General features: G+C 43.0%; 1 protein-coding gene across 4 annotated transcripts; it reads left to right on the top strand.

Annotated features, from left to right (window-relative positions):
• Window positions 1-518: 518 nt before the first annotated feature.
• On the top strand, window positions 519-27,234 carry Ppp1r36 (protein phosphatase 1 regulatory subunit 36). Of its 4 annotated transcripts, none has more exons than XM_003472510.5 (11): window positions 519-653; window positions 1,334-1,413; window positions 11,332-11,418; window positions 12,426-12,523; window positions 12,617-12,683; window positions 14,531-14,629; window positions 18,827-18,961; window positions 25,141-25,183; window positions 25,489-25,667; window positions 25,894-26,082; window positions 26,981-27,234. In XM_003472510.5, exons 1-11 carry the CDS (start codon window positions 594-596, stop codon window positions 27,162-27,164), a joined length of 1,221 nt encoding a protein of 406 aa, XP_003472558.2. In that variant the 5' UTR covers window positions 519-593; the 3' UTR covers window positions 27,165-27,234. The 4 variants fall into 4 exon arrangements, with proteins under 4 accessions (XP_003472558.2, XP_013010806.1, XP_013010807.1 ...); XM_063241292.1 differs by having other exon boundaries at window positions 635-653; window positions 11,332-11,608; XM_013155352.3 differs by lacking the exon at window positions 11,332-11,418.
• Window positions 27,235-27,703: the final 469 nt, after the last annotated feature.

The raw sequence follows: 27,703 nt of genomic DNA, 5'->3' as shown, positions 1-27,703 counted from the left end.
AGTGTTAGAGGGAGAAAAGCATCAGCCAGAAACCTACATGTCACCTCAGTTGCAAAAAATTACAAACACATGATTCGAAGTGTGTGAAAATATTCATGGAATATTCACGAACACTGAGTTTTTTGGTTTGCTTTTTTGGTTTTTGTTTGGTTTTTTGGTTGTTTTTGTTTCTGCAACACAATTTTAAGTACCTAAGACTTGTGCTTTACACACATCTCTCCTCTGAAATTCTCATAACTCCCAATTTGGGTATGTTCAGAAGCTGGATCAAAGTTGTTTCAGGTCTCTTGAAGCAGTAGAAATGTTTAAAAACCTTATTTTCTTGTCTATGGTTCTCTTTCACTAGACTACACCACTTCCTCCCCGCAAACCCCAGAATGAACCTAGGTTCAGCGTGGATTTCAGCCTGCCAAGGTAGTAGCGCCGCGATGAATCAACTCTGGGATCCTCCACTCCAGGCGTGGCAGCTCGGGGGCGGTGGGGCGGGGAGAGCGCTCCGCCGAAGCCCCGCCCCCGCCCCGCCGCAGCCCGCGCCCCGCCCCCGGTAGCCTAGGCGACGGGGTGAGGACGCTGCGAGGACGCTGCTGGGGGCCATGTTCCCGGTGTTTTATCAGAAGAAGCGGTGGGATGTGCAGAACCCCGCACAGCTGGATGTAAGTGCAATCTGGGTCCCCGCTCTGGGGCCGAGAAGCCGGGGCCTGCTGTTCTTTCGGACCTCGGGTGCCGGCGACGCACCCCGCGTCCTCTGCTGCGCCCCTGGCCCGCGCCGCAGGGCGTACTCGCTTGGAAAAACAAAACCGGACGGAAGAGTGCACCCCGCTAGCGGTCAGGATTGAATTTTGGCTCCTACCGCAGAGCTTTAGATGTCTTGAAAGTCCACCTTCCCGCTTCTGGTTGGGGGCTGCAAACCGCACAGTGTAGCTGTGGGGGATCCTGGAGAGCACAGGCCGGGTAACTCTCCACCGCCAGGAAGAGTGACCTTGGGTTTCGACAGCCTCGAAAGGTCAGGCGTGGGGGCGGGGCAGGCTGCTCCTTTTATATGAGCTCTAACTCAGTTCAAAAGTGGCCGCACTGGGCATCAGTTTATGATATCCGAAAGACTTCGGCTACGTGAAGTCTATTTCCCCTCCCCTCTCCTGTCTTCTGTTCCCCCTTTCCTCCCTCTCTCCCATCCTATTGAAACTACATCCTAAAAACAATCAGAAAGGCTTTGAGTTAAAAGACAAAAATAAAGATTCTGTATTAAATAAAGAGCAGAGCAACTAGTAGGAACTATTAAAGGCGTATTGTGCCCTGTGAGTTGTAAATTGAATTTTTATCACTTTTACTGCAGCCATCTCCTTTACAGCAAAGTGGATTACGCTTAGGAATGTGGTACTGGAAAGATGACACCAAAACTCTTGAATTCAAAAGGTAAATTTTAACAAAGCTTTTTTGGAGTTTTTATAAAAGTTATATATGTTTGGGTTTTAAAAAATAATTCAAGCAACACAGAAGAATATAAAGAATAAAGTATCTGGTGAAATCCCACCATCTGGAGATCAGCATTTTGCTGGAGTCTTTCATACATCACTTTCTATTAACACCTGTCCAAGCTTCCTAATACCAGACTTCCTGCAAGCATGGGAGAATGTGGACATAAATTTTAAGTGCCAACCTCCCCCCCCCTTAATTGTCAGTATACTTAAAGGTCATTTTAGTTCTTTTATAAAAATAAAAATTGGACCATACTTTTTACTTACTGAACTTCTATATAAATTAAATTAATTTACAAGTGTTTTCAAAGTAATTTACATTGCCAATAATCTAGTTACAACCCATCCCAAGTGATAGTATTTCATATAGGAACCTACTAATATATTTACAGATAATGTTTCATACTGTTTTTCATATTCATATGAAGTTGAAGGGGCTTTTGTGGGGTTTTTATTGTTGTTGTTTTTTGTCAGTTTTTTAAATCTGTATTTTTGCTTTTTGTATAGTTTTTTGTGCCACATTACCACTGATTTATTTTTATTTTTATTTATTTATTTATTTTTGGTACTGGGGATTGAACTCGTGACCTTTCGCTTACCGGGCAAGCACTTGAGCCCCTGAGCTAAATCCCTAGCCTATTTTTGTCTTTTTGAGACAGGGTCTCGGTAGGCATTTCAGGCTGGCCTGTAACTCACTTTGTAGCCCAGGCTGGCCTGGAACTCACAGTGATCTTCCTGCCTCAGTTTCCCTAGTACTAGGATTACAGGCATGTGCTACCATACCCAGCTAAACTGAAGTTTTTTTCTTGGTTTGTTACCAAAGTATTTTTAAAATAGGACTTGATTTGATTTCCACAAATTTTGGAGAGTGTGTGGAATAGTATAATTTAAAATGTAGTTTATTGCCTGGCAAGTACGAGTTCCTGAGTTCAACTCCTGGTACCAAAAATAAATAAATAAATAAAATGTAGATGTAACTAATTGTATATTTCAAAAGAACTAGTAAAACAGTTTATATGAATGTTCCCAACAAAAAAAGAAATGATAAATGTCTGAGATGACAGATATGCCATTTACCTGGTCTGATCATTAAATATATGTACTGAACTATCACATTGTACTCCACATACAAGCAAATTTAGCATGTGTCAGTTAAACATATAAAATAAAATATAGGTTGTGTAACATAATGGTGACCCCAAAAGGCCAGACCACAAAAATGTAAATGCTAAATTTCTATTTTTATATAAAATTAATTAAAAAAAGAAAGAATTACCATTCTATAGGATGTCAAGAGCAGGTACTTTTAGAGTAGTTTTCAACTTGTAGGGCACAGAGTAAGGTACAAGGAAATCTCCTGAGGTGTTGGAAATGGTGTATGTTCTGTGGGTTGTGTTCACATGGATATGCACATATTAAAACTTCATCAAACTGTGTATACTTAGGGTTTTTATGCTTTACTACATGTAAGTTATAACTCAATTTAAAACATAAAAAAGTCATAAGCCTCCAGACGCTGTGAAATATACAATACACGTTAGACCCTTGGAGAAATGAAGAAAGGGGTACAGTGAGTCAAAAGCTCAGCCCATTTGAGGTGCAGCTGCTTTGAGGTGAAGGCATCCAACTTGGCAAATGTTAGTTTATGTTCAGTGCACCTGCCAAGGGGCATAGTAAGGAAGAAGAAAGCAGACCTTTGTGTTTTTTAGGTGAGAGTGAGTGAGTGGATTTGGTGGAAAAATACAGATTGATTTCCAGTTAAAGTCTGAGAATGTATGAGGAGACAGGGGCCAGGATCGAAGCTTCAGAGATAGCAGCCCTCCCTCCCTCCAGAAAGCCCCATGGGGTGGCTGCATCTTTGCTCATAAGGCCACTTCTGCAGGAGATTCAGATTAGGTGGACAAGACGGTTGGCAGCAATCCCCAGAGGGTTGCCTGGGCCTCAGATGAACTCTGGCAGGAGAACAGAGAGGGAGGGATGTGGCGTGTTTTATGTAGAGGAGCTGAAAGATAGTAAGCTTACTTTTCTTAGACATGCAAACTTAGAGGTGCCTACCTGCACCACACAGGTCAAGAAGCCAGTAAGTGGGAATTTGGACCTCAGGAGAAAGGTGGGTACGCAATTAGACTGGGAAGTGAAATGATGAAAGCCAGAACCCTAAAATTAAAATCCTTCTTAAAATTATAAAATAAGTGTATGCAAGTAAGTTTAAAAATGGAGCAAGATGTGGTGGTGCACACCTGGAATCCCAGCTGCTCAGGAAAAACAGGAAGATTATAAATTCAAGACCATCCTGGGCAACTCAGGGAGACCCTGTCTCAAACTAAAAAATTAAAATTGGTGCGATGTAGCACAATGAGTTCAATCCCAAGAACTAAAACAAAAACAACAAAAATCCAAACCAATAAGCAAAAACAAATGAAAAGGGCTGGATTATAAGTGCCTGCCTGGTACGTACAAGGTCATAAATTCAATCCCCCCGTACCAAAAAGAAAAAAAAGAAAATTGATAATCTCACTTAGCAAAAATAATTGTCGACGTAGTAACCTTTAGCTTTCGTATTCTGTCTCTTCTTTCTCTTCTCTACCTGTCTTTCTCTCTCCTGATATTAATGGGGTGGGTATACACATTTTAAATTTACTATATTCTACATTTCCATCATTTTGTATTTTTCTCACTATCAAATTGTACACATACTCAGAAAAGTATACATAAACATACATATAAGTACGTATAAACTTGCAAAGTAAAAAGTGATTCCAACCCAGTTCTATCCCCAAAGACAAGCCAGTGTACCACAATTAGGAGTTACCACTTTATTTTTATGTGTTCAACATACCAGTTACATTTGCTTCATATTGTGTGACTGATCATACCTGTACATTGAAGTCTTTGCAGGTCAGATTTTGTTGCCAGCTTTTTTTTTTTTTTTTTTTTTTTTGTCTTTTTCATTTTTATCGGTACCGGGGATCGAACTCACGACTGCCTGCTTGCAAGGCAGGTGCTTATGCCGCTGAGCTAAATCCCCAGCCCCCCCCTTTTTTCTTAAAGTATTAAAACTTGTATGAGTGTTTTATTTTTCCTTTTTTGCCCTAGAGATTGGACTCAGGATGTATCTCTGATTTTTTTTTTTTTTTTTAGTTTTGTTTTTTGAGATAAAATGGGAGGCTGAGAGTTCAGTTAAACAGAAATTTTTGACAGATGCTGGTAGCAGTAGGAAGAGAAGGGGACAGACTGATTCCAGACTTGAAAGAATTCAGCCTTACGGGAGTAGACGGAATCACTCCAGGGGAAAGAAAAGAGAGTAACCCTGCGGATCTCTGAGAAGGGTTCTCATTTAAGAAACACACCCTTGAGGGAGCCCAAGAAATTTTAGCCAGAGAGAGGGAGGAAAGTGGGATGGCATGAATATAGATCATCCAGTTAGCCTGAGTCTGCCCCATCAATTTAAGGTCCTGAAAAGTCTTCTGGACTTTCTAGTTTTCCTGTGTGAAATCTAGTTTGTTGCTTTTCAGTACTGGGGTTTGAACCCAAGATCTTCATATAGATCTACATCATCAGCCTTTTTAATTTATTATTTTAATTGAAGCAAGGTTTCACTTAGTTACTAAATTACCAAGGTTTGTCTTACTTGTGATCCTTCTGACTCAGCCTCTCAGAATGCTGGGATTGCAGGGTATAGGCCAGTTTTATAGCCAGTAGCCAAGAGGAGTCTGAATTTGTGGCTATCTCAAGTTCACATCAAGAGATGACCCTTTTCCCCTCTCCTGTCCAGGCATCTTTCCTGGGTAACTGACAGGAAATCTTCACCTGGTACCCCATTCACAGGTACATCTTACCTCACTTGGTAGATTATACCCGGAGGGAGAGAACTATCAGATCAGGTTAGCCCTAACCCTGTGCAAGAAATTACATCCCAGTGGGCTGGCTGGCTCGAGGACACTGAGTTTGTGATCTGAGCCTCATCCATTGCATTCTGGAGGGTGGGCCAGCTGGAAAAGTGTAAGACCAAGGGGAACCTCAAGATCCAGGATAACAGCTTGGCGCACAGATGCATACACACGTCTGGAGTGTGAAGTAATCAGTGAGGCTAGTGACGTGGAAGTGTCTGAAGCAGCAGCGAAGAGACAGCAATTGAACTCTGGAGAGCTCCATTGACTGAAGACCAATCCCAGCCCAGAGGCCAAGATCAGGTCCATACCCAGCACATCTCTGGGATGCAACACAGACATTATCACAGACCTGTCAACACCAGAAGAAGAAACTGAACATGATACCCCTGCAAACCTGCCAGCTGCCATCAGGGACCGGTAGCCAGTGCTGCTGGAGAGAACCAGCCTGCCAAGCTCTTGCACACCTGCCGCCATTGTGGGAGCCTCGCTCGGTGTAGCTGCACATGTCTGGAGAAGCCAGCCATATACCACACTGCCTCCCTGGGAACCTAGGAGGATAGGAGAAACCCAGGTGCCTGGCTCATTCCCATACATGGTGTACGGGCAGCCAATGCGGGAAGCACCTGTGACCCCACAACCAGCTTGTCTGAAGGAACCCAGGAGAACGTCAAGCCCACACAGAATGAATCTTGGAGACAAAGAAATGGAAGAAATTGGAAGTTACACCCCTGAAATTTCTGAAAGGAGAGCAGCTGAAGTAAAGAAATAATTTCATGAGGCTGGAAAGAAATGAACACACAGTAATGACAGGGAAAGATGGTCATTATTTCTTAGTATGCAGCTCAGGAAAAGACAGTGAAGAATGGTTTAAGAGGATACTTGGCTTCCAGTCCTACCTCTACCCCTGACTAGGTGGTCATCATTTGTCCAGTTGTGTGACCTCCTTAATCCTTCGTTCCTTACTCTGAAGAGTAATACATTATGAGCCAAGCATGGTAGTGCATGTCTGTAATCCCAGCATTTGGGAGGCTGAGGCAGGAGAATTGCTATGAGTTCAAGGCCAACCTGGGTTACACAGTGAGTTTGAGTCCAGCTTGAAGTACATAGTGTGATTTTTTCAAATCACCTCCCCAAAAGTGTGTCATGAAGAGAGAAGGTGTTGCTTGATTTATCAGCATGCATGATTTATTAATTGATTGATTGACTGGGATTGGTTTTTCTGTGTTGTGCAGGCTAGTCTTACAGTCCTGGACTCAAGTAATTCTCACTCTTCAGTCTCCTGAGTAGGAAGGCGTGGACCACTGTTATGGATTAAAAACTAGTGGTCAACTTTAACACCAGCTGAACTGAATCAGCACGGTGCTGAGTGAAAGTTGCCAGCATATAAAAGAGATGTGGAGAAGAAGAGCATAGCACTGTGGGTTCTCCTAAGTGTTGCTATTGTTTGGAGCTGTTCATTGTCCTGGAGGAGCTTGTTATGCTGGCTTCCCTGACAGGAGGTCAGCCATTATCATTGGAAGAGCTCAGGACCTTGTTGCTGAGAATGGCTGAGGTTCACTTTAGGGGAGCTCTGGTCCTTACTTTGAGCATCATTTCCTGGCTCCAGAGGGGAAGATGGGTGCTGTTCAGTCTCCAGGAGAAGCTTGTTATGCTGGCTTCCTGATGTGAACTTGGCTGTTCTCATCATCAGAGGAGCTCAGGACCTCATTGTCCCTGAGGATGGCTGTGGTACTTTTCAGGGGAGCCTTGGTCCTTATTTTGAGCATTGCTTCTTGGCTCCAAATGTAGAACCTCAACCTATTGGCACAGCTCCTTCATCCCATTGGCATAGACTTTCCAACTTCCACAGCTGACCTTTGGGCCTTCCCAGTGCAGATCCATAAAACAGACTTGTGTGAGTCATTGTCATGGGCTCTAGGTCTCCAGTTGGACTCAGGGGGGCCATTGTCATGGGTTCTAGGTCTTCAGCTGGACTCATGCAGGACATTGCTATAGGATTCAGGCCCTTGCCTGGATTTTCTAGGTCTTTAGTCTTGGGGAAAGATTTCCTGCACATTGTTGTGTTAACTCTGGGTGACCATCATAAAATAGTATAAATTCTGTGTCCTATATGCAATTGTTCTCCATGCAATACCTGACTTCAACAATCACTGTGCCCCTCTTGCCCTGCCTACCCCCCTTCCTTCTTTTTTTGTGGTTTTGTGGAGTTAACCATGTACCTCTAACTGAGCAACAACCCCATCCCTTTTTAAATTTTCAGGTTTTTTTGTTTTGTTTTTTGTACCAGGGGCCAAACTCAGGACCTCAGCTTGCCAGGCAGGTGCTTGTGCTGCCAAGCTAAATCCCTGGCCCAAATTTTCAGTTTTGAAACAGGATCTTGCTAAATTACCCAAGCTGACCTAGAATTATAAAATAACCCTTCTACCTCAGCCTCCTGAGTTACAGGGATTATAGTGAGTGCCACGGTGCCCAGTGAAGCCAGTTCTCTCTCCCTGTTGAAGAGAGAGGACCTTTATCCACGGGCCATATCATGCTTCTTCTTCTTTTTTTTAAAGGACTGGAGAGCGCCCGCAGGTCTCAAACCACCAGACCGATCGGCCCGGGCGGTTGGGAAGCCAGACTCGAAGGAACCGCTGGGCTAAAGCCAGCCCCCATATCATGCTTCTGTCCGACAGTGTCAGCAGTTCTAGTTCTTTTCAAGGGCTACCCCCAGCTGGAAGAGAACCAGCAGACAGCACACATATCTATAAAGTCAAGGACTTCTCTGAGGCCCTAGAACTATAGGGGCTCTGCCCCTCAGGAAGTTCCTGTCATCGTGGCCCACTGTTGCTAACACTGGACCAGCTCTGACTTGTGTGCAAGCCAAGTAATCCAGCCTTCTGCATTCAGTGATAAGGGTTCTAGAGGACAAGTGTGAATTTTGTTTCCTTCAGGCCAAAGGGGAATGATGTGAACATGCTGTGATACTAGGAAATCACGTCTAATAGGCTAGAGAGGACCATATTCTGACTGGGCTTCCAGGTGGAAGGGGGAGAGTGTGAGAAGGTACAAATTAGCCCAGACTGTTTTGGGAGCCAGTCAGAGGTGCAATTCAAAGGGCAATTTTACATGGTTGCTGGCATCGCCTCTTAGCAGGCCTGCGTGCATTGTGAGCACCAGCTACTATAAGAGCTGTTGGCAGGTGCTCACAGTGAAATCTGTGTCCAGACAGCTAGGTGGGAGTGACTCTTCACTGGCCTAATCCAGTGAAGAGCACTCAGACAAATGCAAAGGAGAGACGCCATGGCCAGAGGAGGAGAGTAAGGAAGTTGAGCAGAATTGCCGACTCCATCTCCTGTCTCAAACACAGGGACACAGGAGCCTCAGCAGCCTTCGGTTTCCATCAGCCAGATAACAGACCTCTATAGATATCTGTTAAATGTCCCCTAAGCCCAGAATTCTATGATTCTATGGCTTTATAATTTCAAAGCCGTTTACCTAGTTCACAGTCCCAGATCTTTCAAAATTCCTTATTTGAAGGCTTTCTCATCTGAAAACACTACAGGCAAACTAGGATAGTGAGGAACTGAATTTTAGGGATGAGCCTGAGCAGAAGGCAGGAGATAATTTCATTAGACATTCACCAGCTTGGAGAAGAGAAACACAAATGTAATGGGCAATGGCTTAAGAGGCCCAAAACAGGGGCTGGGGATTTAGCTTAGCGGCATAAGTACCTGCTTTGCAAGCAGGCGGTCGTGAGTTTGATCCCTGGTACTGATAAAATGAAAAAGACAAAAATAAAAAAATAAAAGAAAGAAAGAAAAAAAAACTTGGGGCCGGGGATTTAGCTCAGTGGCATAAGTGCCTGCATTGTAAGCAGGCAGTCGTGAGTTCGATCCCTGGTACCGATAAAAACGAAAAAGACCAAAAAAAAAAAAAAAAAAAAAAAAAGAGGCCCAAAACACTGTCTTAGACCATGGAAAACCAGAAAATGTTAGGGACTGGAGGAGCTGATGTGCAGGTTTTTTTTTTTTTTCTTTCTTTCTTTTTTTATTTTTTTGCCTTTTTCCCTTTTTATCAGTACTGGGGATCGAACTCACGACTGCCTGCTTATAAGGCAGGCACTTATGCCACTGAGCTAAATCCCCAGCCCCGCTGATGTGCAGTTTACACATCAGCAAAACCATGGGAATACCCTAAATGTTTGGGGTTGAGTATTTTGTTGGAGGTTCTCTAGGTGGTTTGTCAGTAGAAGGTTGTCGGGGTCGCTCCCGGCCGGCAGGAAAGACACACGACAAAGTCTGGCGGTGTGCAACCTTGCCTTTATTTGTCTCCGCGTGGGCCCCGCGAGGCCTCCTCTCTGCCACCAGCCCTTTCTCGCCGGTGGACTTTCTCTATCTCTCTCTGTGCTTCCTTTGTGCTTTCTCTCTTGTGGCGGGAGAGGCATTTACTTTTATAGGGTAACAGTGGCCAATCAGTTCAAAGCGCGCGATGCGGGCTGACTGGCTAACATCAGCTGTTGCTAGGCAGACTATCTTACAGAGCGGGTTGTTTAAGTCGCTAGCGCAATCAGGGGGCAGGAAGCAGGTGCCAACTTGGCTCACTCGGTGGGAGGGGCAATCTAGCTCAGGCTCCGCTCCCACCCACAGGCCCTACGTCCGCCAAGTAAGGCGACCGGTGTCGGCCGCGGCTCCCAACAGAAGGTATTAACCATATAGTGTTTCTTCCTGTAAATCTACTTAGCTCTTCCTGGAGATGGGTAGGTCCTTCAGACAGGTCCACAGATGGCACTGAAATGGCTGCCTCGGACGCTGCCCCGCCTGGTGGCTGAGCTCACAGCTCTGTGGCTGGAGAACTGGGGTGCCCATCACGCCCAAGTTACAAATTTCCAACTTGCGGTTTGCTCGGATGTAAAATGTTGGGATACTGGTAATGTATTCCTCATCAAGTTGCTATGATAATTAAATGAGGTTTATTTTAAAGGCACCTGGCCCATGACAAGAACAGGTTGAAAAACATTCTTCCAAATTGATGAGCTTCCTTGAAGCTACAAGACTTTCAGATAGAAATACTGCTGTATGGTCACATGGTTTCTCTTATAAGAAATACAAATAAGGAGCAAAATAAAAGATAGTAGAGGCACAGATTTGGTTCAAATGGGAAGGAAATCAAGAGATGGAGCGAGGAGACAGGAGGGGGAGGGAAAGGGGACCAAAAAACCCCTAATATGTGTTATCTGCTTGTAACCGACTCCACACAAGGTGTGTAATTGTTATGTAATGCCAACATGGACTAATAACAGAGACTGAAAAAAGACATATTTGTGTATGATGGTGATCTGGAGTCTGCTGAGGTGAAGAGATTGAATGTAAACTCTGAAGGTCTAATCTTTCTCTAGATAATAGTTCCATATGTAAATACATGAATTGAACACTGCCTTGTGCCTGAAGGTATTCAGCTTCTGCTTATAACTGATGCTAATCCCAGCTGGGTGTGGTGACACATACCTGTAATCCCAGCACTTGGGAAGCTGAGGCAGGAGGACTTTTAGGAGTTTGAGACCAGCCTGGGCTGCACAGTGATTTCAAGGTCAGCCTGAACTGTATAGCAGGACCCTGTCTTAAAAAACCACAAAACAAGTAATTGCTGCTACTCTTAAGGGGGAAAGGAAAGAAGGGCAAAATGTAAAAGAGAGAGAGAAAGAAGGAAAACACAGAAACAAAGCTTTGTAAACGGGGAGGGGAGGAAGGGTTTAGGGACAATAGGGGAGTAGGAAAAAATGAGTTATATCATGTACAGGTACAAATTCTGTATGATGAATGTGATCATTATGTATATCTAAAATGTACCAATAAAATCTAATTTAAAACCAAACCAAACAAAAGAATTGATGTCAGCCCTAAGATTGCATGAGTTATGGTTGTGATAGGGTTCATCTTCCCTGGGGAAAGGTCAAGTTCCTAATGATCTCATTTCTGTTACAGTTTTGCACCTACAGTAGAACTCAAGGAAAAAGGAAAGAAAGGCAAGGCAGTGCACTTTACAGAAGTGGATGGCGCAGCTTCAGAAAGGTGGTTTAACTTGTACCCGCCCTGGGGCTGCCCGTGGTACCTCTCAGGGGAATCACTGAAGTCTTCACAAACTCAAAAAAGATCACAGTCCCATTATCCCAGCTGAAATATCCATCGAGGAAAAGCACTCATCAAAGGCACAGGGAAGCTACTGCAGCATTGTGATGGGAGTTACACATGGTCCCTAAATGTATCCTTGTGAAAACTTGGCTGCTAGCAATTTACCAACTTTTTATAGTTTTTTTTCTTAATCTGAAAATGGTGGCTATACCAGAACAGATGATTGAAACAATCTCTTTTGGATAGGATTTGTGTTTTGTTTTTCATCTAGAGGCCTGGGCACCCCACTACTGAGCTCTTCCCCAGTCCTGTGTTCACATCTTCTATCAGGGAATGTGCATGCCTTCTGCCCCTAAATTAATAAACGTAACATTTAATAAAATGCATTTTTAAATGGCATTACATTGGAGCTGGGGGTTTAGCTCAGCGGCATAAGCGCCTGCCTTGCAAGCAGGCAGTCGTGAGTTCGATCCCTGGTACCGATAAAAATGAAAAAGACCAAAAAAAAAAAAAAAAAAGAAAAAAAAAATAAATGGCATTACATTAGATGAAACCCATGCATGATGCTCAGGCTTCCATTACTTTATGGTAAATGCTTTGTGCATGGCAGGATAGATTAGAAACAACTAAAAGCACTCCTGGAGCCAGACATGGTGGCACCTGCCTGTAATTCCAGCATTCAAGAGGCTAAAGCAGGAGGATTGCTGTGAGTTTGAGGCCAGCCTGGGCTACATAAGCAAATAGTGAGTTCAAGGATAGCCTGCATTCAAAGTGAGACCTTGGGGGCTGGGGATTTAGCTCAGCAGTGTAAGTGCCTGCCTTGCAAGTAGTCAGTTGTGAGTTCGATCCCCAGTACCGGTAGAAACAACAACAACAAAAAAAAAAAACAAAGTGAGACCTTGTCTTCAAACTAAAGCACTCTCAGAGACTCCTATATTCTGTAACAGGTTGACTGACAAAAAGCTTTCTTCAAGAGATGAGAAGTCCATAAAGGCCTCAGAGAAACGAGGTCAGCAGGGCCACATTACCCTGGATGATGTTAAGTGTAAGTGACCTGCTCTTCCTCCTTCCCCGCGCTATCTGAACTTCTAAGGTGGCTTTTTCTCCTCCTTCAGCTGTCCACCTTCTCTTCTTTCAGTTGTTGCTTTGTTTTTGCTCCAAGACGCGGAGATGCAGCGGATCTGTTCTTTTACAACGTTCATGCGGTATGGAAACTTGTGAGATACAGTGGATTTTTTCCCTTTTATTTTGGGGTAATTCCGTGTGATAAATGAGGACAGATAGTGATTTTTAGAGAAAAAGTATGAGTCTGGCGGTGTACAAGCTGGCCTCTCAGAAAGAAGTGTCTAAGAGACCAGAGAATCTGGGAGAAGAGGGCTTCAGACACGGAGCCCCAAGTCCTGGGAGCCCCTAGGGCATGGGGTACAGAAAGCAGGGTGCAAGAGTCCCCTTATGGACTGAACTGTTCTTGTATAAAAGTCACAGAAGAGACTGGTTCATCTAGAAGAGTTTTCTCGCAAAAAGTGGCTCTGGGCGATTGACTTTTCAAAGCATCTTAGCTATAAAAACAGGGAAGTGATAGATGAAATTTCCTTTATATGGTTGCGTGTAGCTGTTTTGCAAGGCACCTGCCCTTATTTTGGTTATTTTTTGCAGTTCTGGGGATGGACGAGGGCCAAGCATGTGCTAGACAAATACTCTGAAGCCTGAGTCATACCCCTGTCCCCCGGCACACACACTTTGCCAGTGCCCAGCAAGTGTGCATTCACACAAAGGTGGGGCACTGGGGATCATCTGGCAGGCCTGACCACAGGACATTCGGGTGGCGTGGGCTGGAGGGGGAGTCGGGAAAATCACTTCCTGCAAATAAATAGATAACTGAGTAAGTATTTTAAAAACAAAAGTTTGGAAATCAAAAAAAAAAAAAAAAAAAAAAAAAAAAGAAGGCCTGGGGACGTGGCTCAGTGTGAAGGTCCTGGGTTCACTCCTTAGTTCCACAATAGCAAATCCGTTTGGGGTTAAAAGTCACCAAAAAGTCATATGAATATTTAGAAAGAAAACAATGGCTTCTAATAAAAAACAAATGTGAGAGTCTTGTAAACCACTGTACTGTTTTTGGAGAGCAAAACATAAAACTTAATATGTATATGTACTATACTCCAGCAAGTTCACTTTTGTTTAAAAAAATCTATTTATTTATAGGCTTCCTGTTTGTTAAGCACGTACTCTACCCCTGAGTTATACTCCTAGCTACTGTCTAGAATATTTTTTAGAGACCTATATATTCATCCGTAGAGAACTAGTTAAGTAACTTATGAGATACAGAGTTCTCTATTCAGCTGTTTAAAAGAATGTAGGAAATCTATATACAGTATCATAGAGGCACGCACTACTCACACAGATGACAAAGGCAAGTCTCAAAGCATCATGTCGACAGCATTATCCCATTTAGTTCTAAGAAAAGGCCCTTTAATGCGCATGTGCATGCCGATGTATGTATTTGTAGGGGAGGATGTTATGTGTGATTGCTTATGTTTTAGAAGGCCAAGGAAGAATTCATTCCAAATTCTTCATAGTGGCTGCCCTAGGGAGTAAGAAGGTGACAAAGAATGGGAAAAGAGACATCTTTACTTCATATATTTCTATGCATTTTTGAAACAATGGAAATATATTACTCCTATACCTTTTTAAAGACGAAAATGAATTAATGAACATAACTATAAGAATTTAGTGTCTGACTTCCAAATTTTTTTTTTTTTTTTTTTTTTTGTATTGGAAATCGAACTTACAACCAAGCGCTTGCCAGGCAGGTGCTTATGCCACTGAACTAAATTCTCAGCTCTCAAAAATAAGTTTTAAAAATCAGATTTGTTAAAACTTCAATGATATGGTAGAAAAATCTAAATGACAAATTAGTTGTGTGATAGGCATGATAACATGTATTTCTACCTATGTATTCTTCTGTGGTGTGTTCATATGTATTTTTATGACAAACCTGCTATTTAAAATGGGTTAGTATTGATTTCTTTCTTTCCCCCCCAAATCTCTCTAGAAATAAGAATCTCGACATTTTCCTCATGGCGTTATTGTACTACTTGTCTTATTTCTTGGAAAAAAATTCACTGGAAAAGAAACCCAAAAGCTATATGGTGTAAGTAAGTCTCTATGATGCACTGTAGGGTTTTATCACCACCAGTATTAAAACTAAACTTTATATACTGTGAAGAGATGATGGAATTTAAAAAAAAATCTTTAGATTCTATGAAGACATTGGACATAGGAGAAATTTGTCAACTTTTAAGTTCACTGAAAAAAATACATGTATATTTTTATAAGAAAATACCTCAGGGGCTGAGGAGTTAGCTCAGCAGCATAAGTGCCTGCCTGGCAAGTGTGAGGTCGTGAGTTCAATCCTCAGTACCAAAAAAAAAAAAAAAAGAAAGAAAAGAAAAGAAAAAGAAAGAAAGAAAAGAAAAGAAAAGAAAAAAAAATACCTCAACTAATACAGACCAGAACTGCCTAATAATGAGATATAATGAAAGACACATATGTAGTTTGAATGTTTCTGTACCGTGTCTTAAAAATGTAAAAAGATGCTGAGGAAATTAATTTTAGGTTAGTTAACCCAATAACTCAAAGCTGTTATTTTTGCAACATATATATTAGGAAGTTAGTAGTGAGCTATTTTACTTTTTAAAAAATAAGTCTTTGAAATCTGGTGTTTACACTCACGACATATCTGGATTCAGACTAACCTTTCAGGCGTTCAACAACACGCGTCGCTAGTGGCTACCACATGGAACAATGCAGTTAGAGTTTTTTCTATGCTGTTTGTGCTTACAAAGTGTTTTACTCAAGGACTTCTATGCCTCTACTTTAAAAAGCTGAAAAATTTTTAAAAAACAATAGATCTGGCCAAAACTCCATTCCATTCCACATCACCCCTGAGGTTTCTTGGGTTGTTTCTAAAGGATGTACCTGCTTTAGGCCGAGATGGCTCGGAGTCTGCCAAGGCAAGAACCCAGGAGCTCAGAATCCAGGGCAGAGCAACGCCTCTCAGGCTTGGTGACCTTTTGAAAGCCATGGAACTTTCCAAGTGCCCAGGCTGTCCTGCCCAGTACATGCAGAACTAACCTGATGATCTGGTTGTTAGGAATGCTGGGTAGAATTATTAACTAATTGCTGCAGAATGTTTTTAAGGTGCAAAACTCTTACATAATCAGCCTGCAAAACATTTTACAGATAAATGAGTGTTTCTGGACATCAGTTTTATAAAAACTCAAATGTGTAATTCTAATACTGCTACTCCTGTAATGTCATCCTTGCGTGCAATGTGAGTGTTCTTCCGGGGTGGGGTTCCTCAGCAGGACAGCTGGAGCATGGAGAGTTTCCATAGCAGTGAGCAAGCCTCGGAAGCCAGCTGTGGGCAGAGAAGCCGGAGAATTCTTACTCTTCCCAAATAGAAACTTACTACCCTTGATGCCCTTTGGTTTGTTAATTTTATCTGGTCTTTTCTAATTCTGAACGTTACTACTAATCTAGTAAGGAGATTTATTTTGTATCTTAATTTATAAGTAATAAAAAAGTCTTCTTAATTTTAAAAGCTTGCTGGAACACAGTGGTATAAAATAATTTCTTAGATGGAATCAATCATAGAATGATAAAAATCAAACCAAACCCAGTCTTCAAAGTATTGATTCTGTGATTTGAGTCTAAAAAATAGTCATAACCTTTCATTTGTAAACTTGCAGTAGTTGGTGAGTTTACTTGTTATATAGAAATACATACTGATTGCCTTGAGATATCTGTGCAGAAGGAAAAACGTATTTTGGTTAAACTAGTCAGGGATAGGATATAGATGGTGGCAGCATGTAACTCACAGTCACACAGATTAAATGAGACAGTACGAATTGTCTTATCCAGAGCTTCACGGGGAAGGAAACCCTGCAGCTTGTGAGGACAGCAGGAAGGGTGAGAGAAGAGGATGTAAAAGATACACCTGGGTGATTTTAGATGAGCAAAAACCTGAATTTCAAAACAAGAGAGCTTCTCCTCATTTTCCAGGTGAAGAAATTCAAAATTCAGGCTCCAAGAGGGTAAATGGCTGTGGCAGTTACCTACCTAACATAATGGAGTTTAGATTAGAATCCAGAGTTAAAGCTGGTGCACAGACTACTGTGCAGCATGCCCAGTGCCCACTGCTAATCAACGAGGTTCACGTTTTCCAAGTTTATCCCTTCAGAATTAAGATTTATAACCTCTGGACAAAGGCACTATAATGTCATAAGCACTTTTCAAGTTGTTACAGTCTTCATATTTATAACTTTTTAAGGTGTCAAATGTAGACAGATTGACTTTACTCCTCAGAGGCCGGATGTTTTAGGGGCTAGCGGTAGAGATTTTGATGGCTGTGATCAATCTCACAGAGACTCATTCATAGATTGTGATCATAAATGTCAGGTCTTTAAACAGTTCTTGATGGGGATTCTTCTTTGTCTCATTTTATATATCTTGGCAGTTTCCAATTTTTCTGCTAGATGAATAATAATTATATTAACTATCTGCAGGCAGAGAACAATCCTCCCTCCAAATTTGAGTGATTTTTAAAAAATTTCCAGGAGAGACACTATTGGGTCAAAATTTATGAACATTTCTACTCTTAAATTTTTTTCAAGCTTTTTTTTTTTGCTGCTTTTCTGCTATCAACAATATATGAATACATCAGTTTAAGCAGAATGTAGTCAGTGCGATCACGCACATTTTTAAGGCACATTTTTAAGGGCTTGTTAGGCCCTCCCTGTGCACCACTGAGGAGGCAGCCAGCTGGTGTTAAGGAGTGTGTGTGAGGCAGTGTTACACAAAGAAGCAAAACAGTATAGGGAAGTGAGTGTCAGACACAGAGTCTTGCTGTGGGTGGCCCGTCCCTGGAATTTGGTGTCTGGGTTACCTTCTGTTGCCTCTTTTTCCACCACTTTTTCTTTCTTCTTTTTTTTCCCTTGTTTCAACACAGGAACCTTTTTGTCTGTTTCCAAATGTGGCCCAAGAACCTCCTGACTCAGAGTCACTGCAGAGCAATTGTTTTGCTTCTTGGGCTCTGTCCAGAATGCTGAAGAGGGGGTGGCACTGGAAATCTGTACTTGCGGCAGGCACCCCAGGCGACTCTTCAGTAATTCATACATCAGCTGAAACTTGAGAATCATTAGCCAAAATTTCAAGGCATTCATTCCTTGATTGTTGTTTGGTTTATTTTCTGCAGCAAAAAAGTATTTGCTGCTGGCAGTTGTAGCCAAGTAGCGTCATGGGGAGCATGGCCAGCTGAAAAGGGCCGTGAGGGGAACGGTGGGGGGAGGGGGTTAATCAGGCCAGGGGGCAGGTGGAAGGGTGAGTGGGGTTTAGGCATTCGGGTACTTCAGGTTGGAGCCCACTTTATCTATCCCCAGAATATTTCATTCCAGTGATTTGCAGGCTTTGGTAATAATAAGCACATGAAGTAAGATTTCATGCTTTGAAATACTCCTATTACCCTTAAACTCATCCTTTCCCCTCACAGCGTACCTTTGTGCAGTGAGTGTAGCATCACGTGTTGCTGTTTAGAGTGCATCTGATTTGGCATCTAGCGATAACTTCTGGGCAGCACACTGGAAGGTGGCGTCAGCAACATTATTTCCTCCTATGCTACAGAAACTTAAAATTAGCCCTCAGATATGCTGTAACCTAAGGATGGGTTGTCTTTTACAAAGTTCATTTGCAATGCAGTTAGCACAGGGCTTTGTTTTGCATCAGGATGCAAATAGCTCCTTAGCAGACACAGCAGAACTGGGAACTGAATTCAGACACGGAGCCCCAGGCTTTTAGAAACCCGGAACCTGGGGAGCTGGGATGGCAGTTTGCACAGATGTGTTAGGAAAACAGCGGCTTGTAAACTGCCAGCTGGCTGAGCAAACCAGTATGGTAACTTTATCAGCTGAGCTATTCTGTCAAGGTTAGGGCTTAGTAAAACTGAGGATACGCAATTAGCATTAAGAGGGCTGGAGGTTTAGCTCAGCAGCAGCCTATCTTGCAAGTGCGCAGTTGTGAGTTCCATCCCCAGTACCTATTAAAAAAGAGTAAAGGGTTACGAACAAGGGAAAATTCACCATAGACTTGAGATGCTGATTCCCATGATTAGTCATTATCAAGGGACTTGGAGCATTTCCCTATGCCACCACTTTACAGAGACAAGTTAAATGATAAGTGAAAATGCGATGACTTCCTAGTATTTATTTTAAAATAGTTTGAGTCTGACTTTTTATTCATAAATGCAAGCACTGGCTCAAATTAAACTATATTGTCTTTTGTCTCCCCCCAGGGGTCTTGTAGAGAAAAAGGAAATGGAGCTGATCTTAAGCAAGTTAGTAGCAGCCCAGAAATACCTGGCAAAGAAGTACTGTATCCTTGTGCTGGGTTTGGGCATGCCAGATAAGCACCACATGTGCTGCGGAAAGTAAGTGTGCATTTCCAGGGCCGTAAGGGTGTCACATCTCAGCCTTTTCTATCTCTGGTGCCCTTGGGAAAGGGTTCCCTTGATGTTGGCACTATAACTGGGCACAAGTAAGCATCTGTCTGTCTCTCTCAGAGAGAAAGTGAGTGTGGAAGGCAGTCCAGAATCTCAGCTGGTTCTTGCAAAGCCCTCCCTGCTTGGGATTTACTGTCTTGATCTCTCAGTGGAGTCTTGGTGTCAACTGAAATAGGCCAGATGCCTGGTATCTGGGAGGTCCATGGATGGGACAGTGCTGCAGGGGTGGGGGCAGTGAGCACAGCTGTGACCATGAGCTGCCAATGATAAGATGACTCATTGGGAAGTTAATTTTTACCTGTGGAGGACAGTGTCTACACTACTGTAATTAAAATTTTAAAAGGAGTCTCCCCACAGGAAAGTTTGGATCAAAGAATGGGAAGCTTTGACCCTTAACCCCAAATTTCTTCTTCCTTTCTATGTCTAGCCCCCCCACATTTTCACCCTCTTCCTCCTTCTCTCTCTGCCTCTCCTCCACTTCTTCCTCCTCTCCTTTCTTCCACACTGGGGATTGAACCCAGGACCTTTGCTACATCCTCAACCCTTTTTATTATTTTTAATTTTCATTTTCTTTATTTTATAGAGAATAAAACCAAACAAACTACAATAGACTGAAGCCAATCAACACAAAACAGTGAAAACAACACAGGGGTTAAAAACAAGATAATAGGAAATCAACACTGACCGCTAGAATGCCTCTTGTCATCCTTTAAATCATTGCTCAGACTGTCAAGTTTAGGAAAAATCAATCAACCAATACAAGGGTTAAATTGTTTTCTTTTTTTATTGTCATTTATTTATTTGTATCAGGGATTGAACTCACAATGTTATGCATGCCAGGCAGGTACTTGCGCTGCTGAACTAAATCCCCAGCACCTAAACTATTTTTTCTTTTTCTTTTTCTTTTTTTTTTTTTTTTTTTGGTATTGGAGGTCAAACTCATGACCTTGCACTTGCCAGGCAGGCACTTCTACTGAGCTAAACCCCCAGCCCCTAAATTGTTTCTTTACTGCAGTTGCTATCATCTCAGCCTGGGTTCCTCTGAATCAGCTGGTTGCTTAGGGTTGGAGAGGGAGGTGCTCTTTTCTCCTGGCCCAGGTGCCAGCTGGCTCACAGGGCAGGTAGGGGGAGTAGAGATGGGGTGCTTGGGTTCCTGGTTCTTCACTAGTTCTCCCCCAACTTGTGTTGGCACAGAGGGGCTTGAGTTTCTGGTTCTCCCCAGATGGCACAACTGCTACTGACTCAGTGGGGGTTTGGATTCCAGGTTCTCCCCAGCCAGTGTGACTTCTGCTGACTCGTATATAGGTTTGGGTTTCTGATTGTCCCCTAGCTGGCACCTCAACCCTTTTTAAAAAGTTTTATTTTGGGCCAGGGGGTTAGCTCAGCACTGCAAGCTTCTGCCTGGCAAGTGTGAAGTCATGAGTTCGATTCCTGGTACCAAAAAAAAGTTTTATTTTGAGACAGAGTCACACTAAATTGTCCAGGCTAGATTTGAACTTGTGATTCTCTTGCCTCAGGTTTCCCCAGTGCTAGGTTTATAATTGTGTGCCACTGCACTGAGTTCACAAATTTTTTAAACACTCAATAGGAAAAGAACTCACTACGTGATTTATCTCTCTCTACATCCCCTACATTTTCAGAGTTAGTTTGCTCAATGCATGTACTTACACAGTTGTTTCTATATTGTTTAATGAATGAGCAATGAATGTAAGATATTTTTCCTTTATCCAACTTTTCCCAAAAATATGTTAGCAATTTTTTTGTCCATTGGAACATTTATTATTTATTATATGTTGAATTTTTCAGATACTTTAAAACCCAGCCATGGAAATTTCTATAATTTTATTGATCAGCATTTGTGTTTTAAACATAGAACTATATGGTTTATATTTTGTTCAAATTGCTCCACACTTATTGAATGCCACCACTGCAGGAGTTGTGGTGTGAAGAATACAGAGAAAATACAGTTATCAGGGTGTAGTGGAGGAGCCATCACCTAAGGGAACCAGAGATTGCTGACCACTGTGGAGGTGTAGAGACTCGGACGAAAGGCAGGAGAGAAGGGATTGTGCCCACGCACATTAATAGATCTTGAGATCCATTTACTAAGTCATAAAGAGAAGAACAGAATTTTAAAAAGTGCATCATATGAAGTAAAAGTAAGTGTTGTTGCTGGGAGATGTTGGGTCATTTCTGTCTACATATTAGTTTGCCACACATAGGTCCTCAGGCGAGAGGAGGTCGCTGCCCCTAGGCTCTGTTGCTGATTGCCGAAACTCAAGATAATGAAGAAAAATATCCTTGATGCTCATTCAGTACCTCTTTGTTTAGAAGATGTTTAAAATCGAGGATTAGCAATTCAGCATCTAAGAGCTTTCCTACAATTCAAATCCAGGAGGTTTTTGCAAGACCGACCCCTACCCCCATTTTTGGTGAGGACTCAGCTTAATATAGATTGCATAATTTGTAAGAAGTGGGGCTTTCTCTGGATGTAATTTTCAGGAAAAAATGTTGCGGTCAAATGATAGTCAGCTTTCCATTTTCCCAGCTACGTAGGAAGCCGAGGCAAGATGACAGCAAGTTTACCGCCAGCCTGGGAACTAAAGATATTTAAGATATTTTATAAAGCAGGGAGAGGGGCTGGGGATGTACTCCGAGGTAGGATGCCCTTGGGATTCATCCTTGGTACTACTCTGTTTCCCCCAAAAAACAGTCACTTTTAGTTGAGAAAAGTAGAATTCAAAGTTAAAAAGAAAAAGACCCCTGCTGCCAGGTGGGGGCATGGTGTGGTACTGTGGAGTGCTCACCTGCTGTGTACGAGGCCCTGGGTTCAGTCTCAGCACTGCAGAAAGAACACCTTTCTCCTAATAATGAAAAGAAAATTTTCTTTTTTAAAAAACATCATTTTATTTTCTATACTTAATCTTTACTGTTTGAAAGGACATGTACATTAGAAACCAATTTTAAACAGAAAGGCTACCTACAAACGTGTCACGGTGAGCGATGTAATCCAGTCTTTTAGGGGAGAAACCCTCTGTATAAGCAGGTGTCCTCTGTCCTCTTCACAGGGCCGCTTTAATGCAGACTTTGAAAGGAGTCTGTGGGGTTTAGTTCTCACAGCTCATTCCTGAGAGGTGCAGGTCTCCTACCTCAGTCTGGGCTGTTGCCTGCCGTCTGCCTGCTGGGTTGTGATTTGGAGAAGAGGGGCTTTGAGCTTTGCCTGCCATTCACCTACCCAGTTCCAAGCAGGCCCAAGGGCTGAACAGTGGTCACAGAGGGACACAGATTCTGGCATGTTTGCAGCAGTAAAAATTGCTAATTGACCATCATCTCTCCCTGATGCGGTAGTCTGGATCCTGCCTGTTTCCCACTCCCTTGGTCCTGGGGTGACACTAGCGGAGGTATAAAACCATGAAGAGGCAGTGCTCATGAGATGTTCTGGGGTCACTGGGGGCCATGCCTTGGAAGGGGACCGTGAGACCTTAACCTATCCCAATTCTTTTCACTTCCCAGCCATGAGGGGCTGCCATCACAGACCCAAAGCAATAGGCTACCTGGTCAGGGCTATAGCCTCCCCAACCACTGGCTGAGCTCCCAGGGATGAAAGCAAATTGACACCTCATTCATACAGAGGCCACTGCCAGAACAGGACTCCTGCTCCCCAACCCAGGCCCACCATTCGGCATTGGCATCTTTTTAGGGTGACAAATAATGTGACCTACTTTCCTAATTTTGATTTGGAGCCACAAAGCAGGATAGCAAGAAAAAATAAGAAAGAATCATGACAGGCTACTAAAAATTTCTGCATGCTACCAATTGGCCTGTCCTTTCTGTCTATAGCTTGTACCCTTAAAAGCGAATTATAGTTACCATGTCTTTACAGACCAGCGTGGTAGCTGCTTGCCACATGTAGCTATGGAGTCCTTGATACATAGTTACTCCAAATTGAAGTATGCTATGCATGTGAAACGTACTACATAAAAAAAGTTTAAGCCAGGCATAGTTGCACACCCCTGTAATTTCAGCACTTGAGAGGCTGAGACAGGGAGGTTGCTACAAATTCAAGACCATCCTGAACTATGTAGTGAGACCTTTTCTCAAAAAAAAAAAAAAAAAAAAAATTTAAAACTAAATGTCTCTTTTGTTTAGACTTTTGATTATATATTAAAATGCTATTTGGGGAGTTTGGGTAAAATGAATACATTGCTAAATTCAACTTTACCTATTTTTCCTCCCATGGCTACTAGAAAATTTACAATTACACGTATGGCTTGCATTGTATTTCTACTGGATTGTGCTGTTGTTTTGCTTTGTAGAGGATTTGGGGCTTAAATTCTGGTATTTATAATCACAAATTCCTAAATTGATAATCAATTGATTTTATGTTTTATATACTTACTGCAACAAATCATGTATTGCAAAGACAGAAAAAAAGACACAAAATTCGCCAGCAGGAGTTGAATGTGGAGAGGAGAGGTTTACATAATGAGGGTCCCTAAATGTCTTTACTCTACACCACCGTTTCCTGGGTTCAATCCAAATGACAAGGAGAAAACCCACAACGTTCTGTACTTAATTTCCGTGGTGTGGGCTACATCCATTTCCTTTGGGCTTTCAGAGAGCAATGGTTTTATGCTAATGGCAACTTGTAGAGGAGTACATTCATCTTACCTTCTCCTCTGACCTAAAAATAGAAAAGAAAAAAAGAAAAAGTGCGTGCCTGTGTCGTGGACCATCACCAGCTCGTTTTGTAGACCTTGCTAAGATGGTGCTGACTGCATTGTGCTCTAAACTTTCTCCCAGAGCACACACTGACTTGCTGTACCCAAAGCACTATGTCTGGTTTTCTGTCTCAGCCTGGCATGTCTGCACAATTGCTTTCAGCTGGTAGAGAACACACACAGACAGAAACCACCCAGGTGGAGGCCTCAGGTAGCACTGAAAAAACATTGTTGAAGACTTGCCAAGAGGAAATCAGCGTATAAAGAGAAGTGCACAGAGGGAGGACCAGCCCCAGAAAAGCTGTCCTGCCCCTTTAGCCTCTTGCTCCAGATGGAAGCATGCGTCGGGCCCATCCAAGCCAAGGTCCCTCTGAGAACTCTGGGGATCCTGATGGTTTGGAGTCACCTTTGCTGAAATTTGGGTGTTAAGGAAAGTTCCAGAGAACCTGGTACCAGGGCCAATGCTGTAAGTCACAGTTACTCCAGGGAAGACCCAAAAAAAAAACCAGGATCATGAGTGGGGTGCACTGGCTCTGGCGTTGGTGTTCATGACTAATCAAGTGGCTGCAGGTCTGCTGTCCACTCGATCGGCTCTCAAGGCCTCACCTGCTCTCCTAGTGCAGGGAATCCAAATCAGAACAGCAGGACCTGCTTGGAAAGTGGGGCCGAGTTCACTCAGCGGCTCGGGCCGATACAGTATCCTTAACCTTAGATTCATATTATGGGGACCATTGAGTGAGCACCTGCCCAGAAGAGTTAAGGCTCAAATGTGCCTGTATCCATTAGAAGAAGGAACACAATATTGTCCTCGGTCTGTTAATTGTATGGTGTGAACCTGTCAGTTTTGCACCTATTTCTTTTCCCACCTAATAGCCGTTGCCATTAAGGTTCCTATTTGTTATCTTCTTCTAGACTTACCCTCTAACTCTACACATCTAAACCTGCTTAATACCTCATATTGCCTGTTACCACCTGATCCATGTCCTTCCCTCTTGAGTACACACATATTGCAGAGGCATTTGGAAGAATAAATTCCCCACTGGCTGTTTTATCCTGAATCTACCCGATTTAACTTTTTTTTTTTTTTTTTGGTACCGAGGATTGAACTCACGACCTCACGCTTGCCAGGCAGGTGCTTATGCCGTTGAGCTAAATCCCCAGTCCCTGATTTCACTTTTGACTAGACACTTCAGAGGTTTGGATCTGGGTCACCTAGACAGGTAAAGAAGGTGTTGAGACCTCTGACCAATGCCCTGTGCTAGTATTTATGTCCTGAATACTCTTGGGGCCACAGGTCACAATACTACCTTTAGGGGAAGACGAGTGCTAGAATGGTAAAGCCTGGTCTTCCCTCTCCACCTATAACTATGATTTGTTATGTTACAGGGATAAAATGTCAGACACACAGAAAGACTGGAAATTCTTTGAGGTGAGGCACTTATGTGTTGGGGACTAAGCTTTCATATGAAACATGATGTAGAGGAACGAACAGCAGCCATTTGTTAGGGGTGTATTTTCGGTGACTCTCTTTGCTAAAAGGGATGCTAACATCTATAGAATTTTGCATTAGAATTCCAGTCTGATTTTCCTCCCACAGATGTGAGTGCCTGTGTAATTACACACAGCTTCAAGAGCTGTTGAGAAGTGGGTCATCTGGGTTTGACAGTGTTGTAGACAGGTGGGAGTTGTCCTGTCACTTCTGGGGATGGTGATCCTTCTCTGTTTTTGTTGTAGTCCTTTTTTACTTTCTGTACATACGTAGCTTGGATTGTTTTCCGACGTCAACACTTGACAGAGATTGAGGAAGAAATAGGAAGGCTCTTCCGTACCAACATGTTCAACATGCCTCGAAGGAAGCATGAGGATGAAGAACTGGGAGGGGAGAAGAGGCGTATGACTTTGGTACAATTCAGGTATGACTTTTTTTTTTTTTTTTTTGCTTGATTCTTTTTTTTAAGACCAGGTCTTGCTAAGTGGCCCAGGCTGGTCTCAAATGTGCAATCCTCTTGCCTCAGCCTCCTGAGTGGCTAGGATTGTGGGTGTGTAGCACTGCGCCTGGCTCAGGTATGAGCTCTTGACTTTCCTAAACTCAAAGATGTTGCTAGAAAAAAAGATCACATCACCTTCTTGCTCCCCTAGGAGAATGATGGCTAAACGCCCAGCAATTAAAAAAGCCATCAACATGCGCTCTCCAGTCATGTCTACACTGCTGCCGTCTCTCAGGGAAAAAGCTCAGAACATCGTTGAGAAAAAGTATCAAGGGGGCGCAAGACGGTCGGCCTATGCAGGGAAGCACACGGCGAGCCAGGACTCGGTACCCATGCCAGTGTAAGTGCCAAGGAGAGACATGAAGGCCAAGTGTCACTGCCTTAGGTGGCCCAAGAGGAGTGGGGCTCTGGCACTGTGCCTGTCTTCCCACCATCCCACTCACCTCCCCATTTCCTGTCCAGAGTGTCTTTTCTTTCCTGTGTATTATTATTTTTTTTTTTAACTTTTTATCAGTACCAGGGATTGAACTCACGACTGCCTGCTTGCAAGGCAGGTGCTTATGCCGCTGAGCTAAATCCCCAGCCCAGAGTGTCTTTTCTTTTTTTTTTTTTTTTTTTTGTCTTTTTCCTTTTTATCGGTACTGGGGATCAAACTCACGACTGCCTGCTTCCAAGGCAGGCGTTTATGCCGCTGAGCTAAATCCCCAGCCCCCAGAGTGTCTTTTCTTATACCTGGAAAGATGGGAAAATTCGTGAAAGTTATGCTAAACTCTGAAATGCTAGCTTTGCGTAGTGAAGAACAAATATTTTATTTATTTATTTATTTTTGGTATTGGGAATCAAACTCAGGACCTTGTGTTTGCCAGGCAGGCTCTTGTGCCACTGAGCTGTACTCCCAGCCGGGAACAGGTCTTTTAAAGCTAAAGTTTTTCTATTATAAGAATCATCTTTGGGAAATGTAGAAAGGACCAGTAAAAATATTGCTAGCAATCAAGTTTTGGACCCATATATCAGTGGTACTTCATGGGGACAGGGACAGTGTTTTAAAATTTTTATTTTTTGAGAGAGAGTCTCACTCTGGGCACAGCTTTAAAAACAAGTGTGTGTGCTCCTCTGTCAGTACACACATGTGTGCGGACATGCACACTCACAGACACGGAGACAACCACAGTCATAACCTGACTGTGCACCTCACTCACTGGCCTCACACTGAGCTGTGCCAATGATTCTTTCCACAGGGTTGGCATCTTGGGGGAGCCGAGATGTCTATTCAACCCCCACACCCTGCTCCCCATTGAACCAGAAGAAAACGCAAAAGCATCTCGTAGAAATTCTTCTCTGATTGAGAGAAATAGTGTGAGAATTCAGGACACATTGGACTTAGCCTTGAAAAGCCTGTCTCAAATATCATTCCCTAAATAACCTGGTACATTCCATGTCTGTACTCAAGTCCTTGTATTGAAATAAACTGCTTTGTTGTAATTAAGTAGAACTAATGTTTGTTGTTATTAAACGTTAAAAAAAAATTGGTCAGAAGAGATGTAGTAGTGCACTTCTGTAATCCCAGTGAGCAGGAGGCTGAGGCAGGAGGATCACTGCAAGTTTGAGGCCAGCCTGGGCTACATAGTGAGCACAAAGCCACACTGAACTATATAGTGAGTGAAAGAGTTTTGGCCCAGACGGGACACTGTAGCTGGAAAAGCCTCAGCCAGAACCAAGGAGCTCCTATCTCCCCCACCCCTAGGAATTTACCTGTGGCGCCAAACAAAGACCAATGGGCTACCTGTGCATCCCTAATGCCCCTTAGGTTGCACCCCAAACCGAGGCTACTTACATGCCTCCACTCCACGTGTTTCCCTGAGAGATCCACAAAGCGGGGAGGGGGATGCCACGCCCCAGGGGGTTGGGGGTGTCTCTCCCTGCATTCTCAAAATAAAGGTCATTTATATTTCATACTATTT

Source organism: Cavia porcellus, unplaced genomic scaffold, assembly GCF_034190915.1.
Source record: "Cavia porcellus strain 051 isolate PalLab524CR breed Dunkin Hartley unplaced genomic scaffold, mCavPor4.1 scaffold_31, whole genome shotgun sequence".
Lineage (NCBI taxonomy): Eukaryota > Metazoa > Chordata > Mammalia > Rodentia > Caviidae > Cavia > Cavia porcellus.
The sequence above is the reverse complement of the archived record's forward strand: the minus strand, read 5'-3'. Positions and strand labels throughout refer to the sequence as shown.

What these genes read in the sequence shown, in the direction of transcription:
- Ppp1r36 (XM_003472510.5), top strand. Translation starts at nt 594, where the DNA reads ATGTTCCCGGTGTTTTATCAGAAGAAGCGGTGGGATGTGCAGAACCCC. An exon ending in AGAACCCCGCACAGCTGGAT is followed by an intron (nt 654 to 1,333) that starts GTAAGTGCAATC and finishes CTTTTACTGCAG; the next exon opens with CCATCTCCTTTACAGCAAAG. An exon ending in TCTTTTACAACGTTCATGCG is followed by an intron (nt 12,684 to 14,530) that starts GTATGGAAACTT and finishes AAATCTCTCTAG; the next exon opens with AAATAAGAATCTCGACATTT.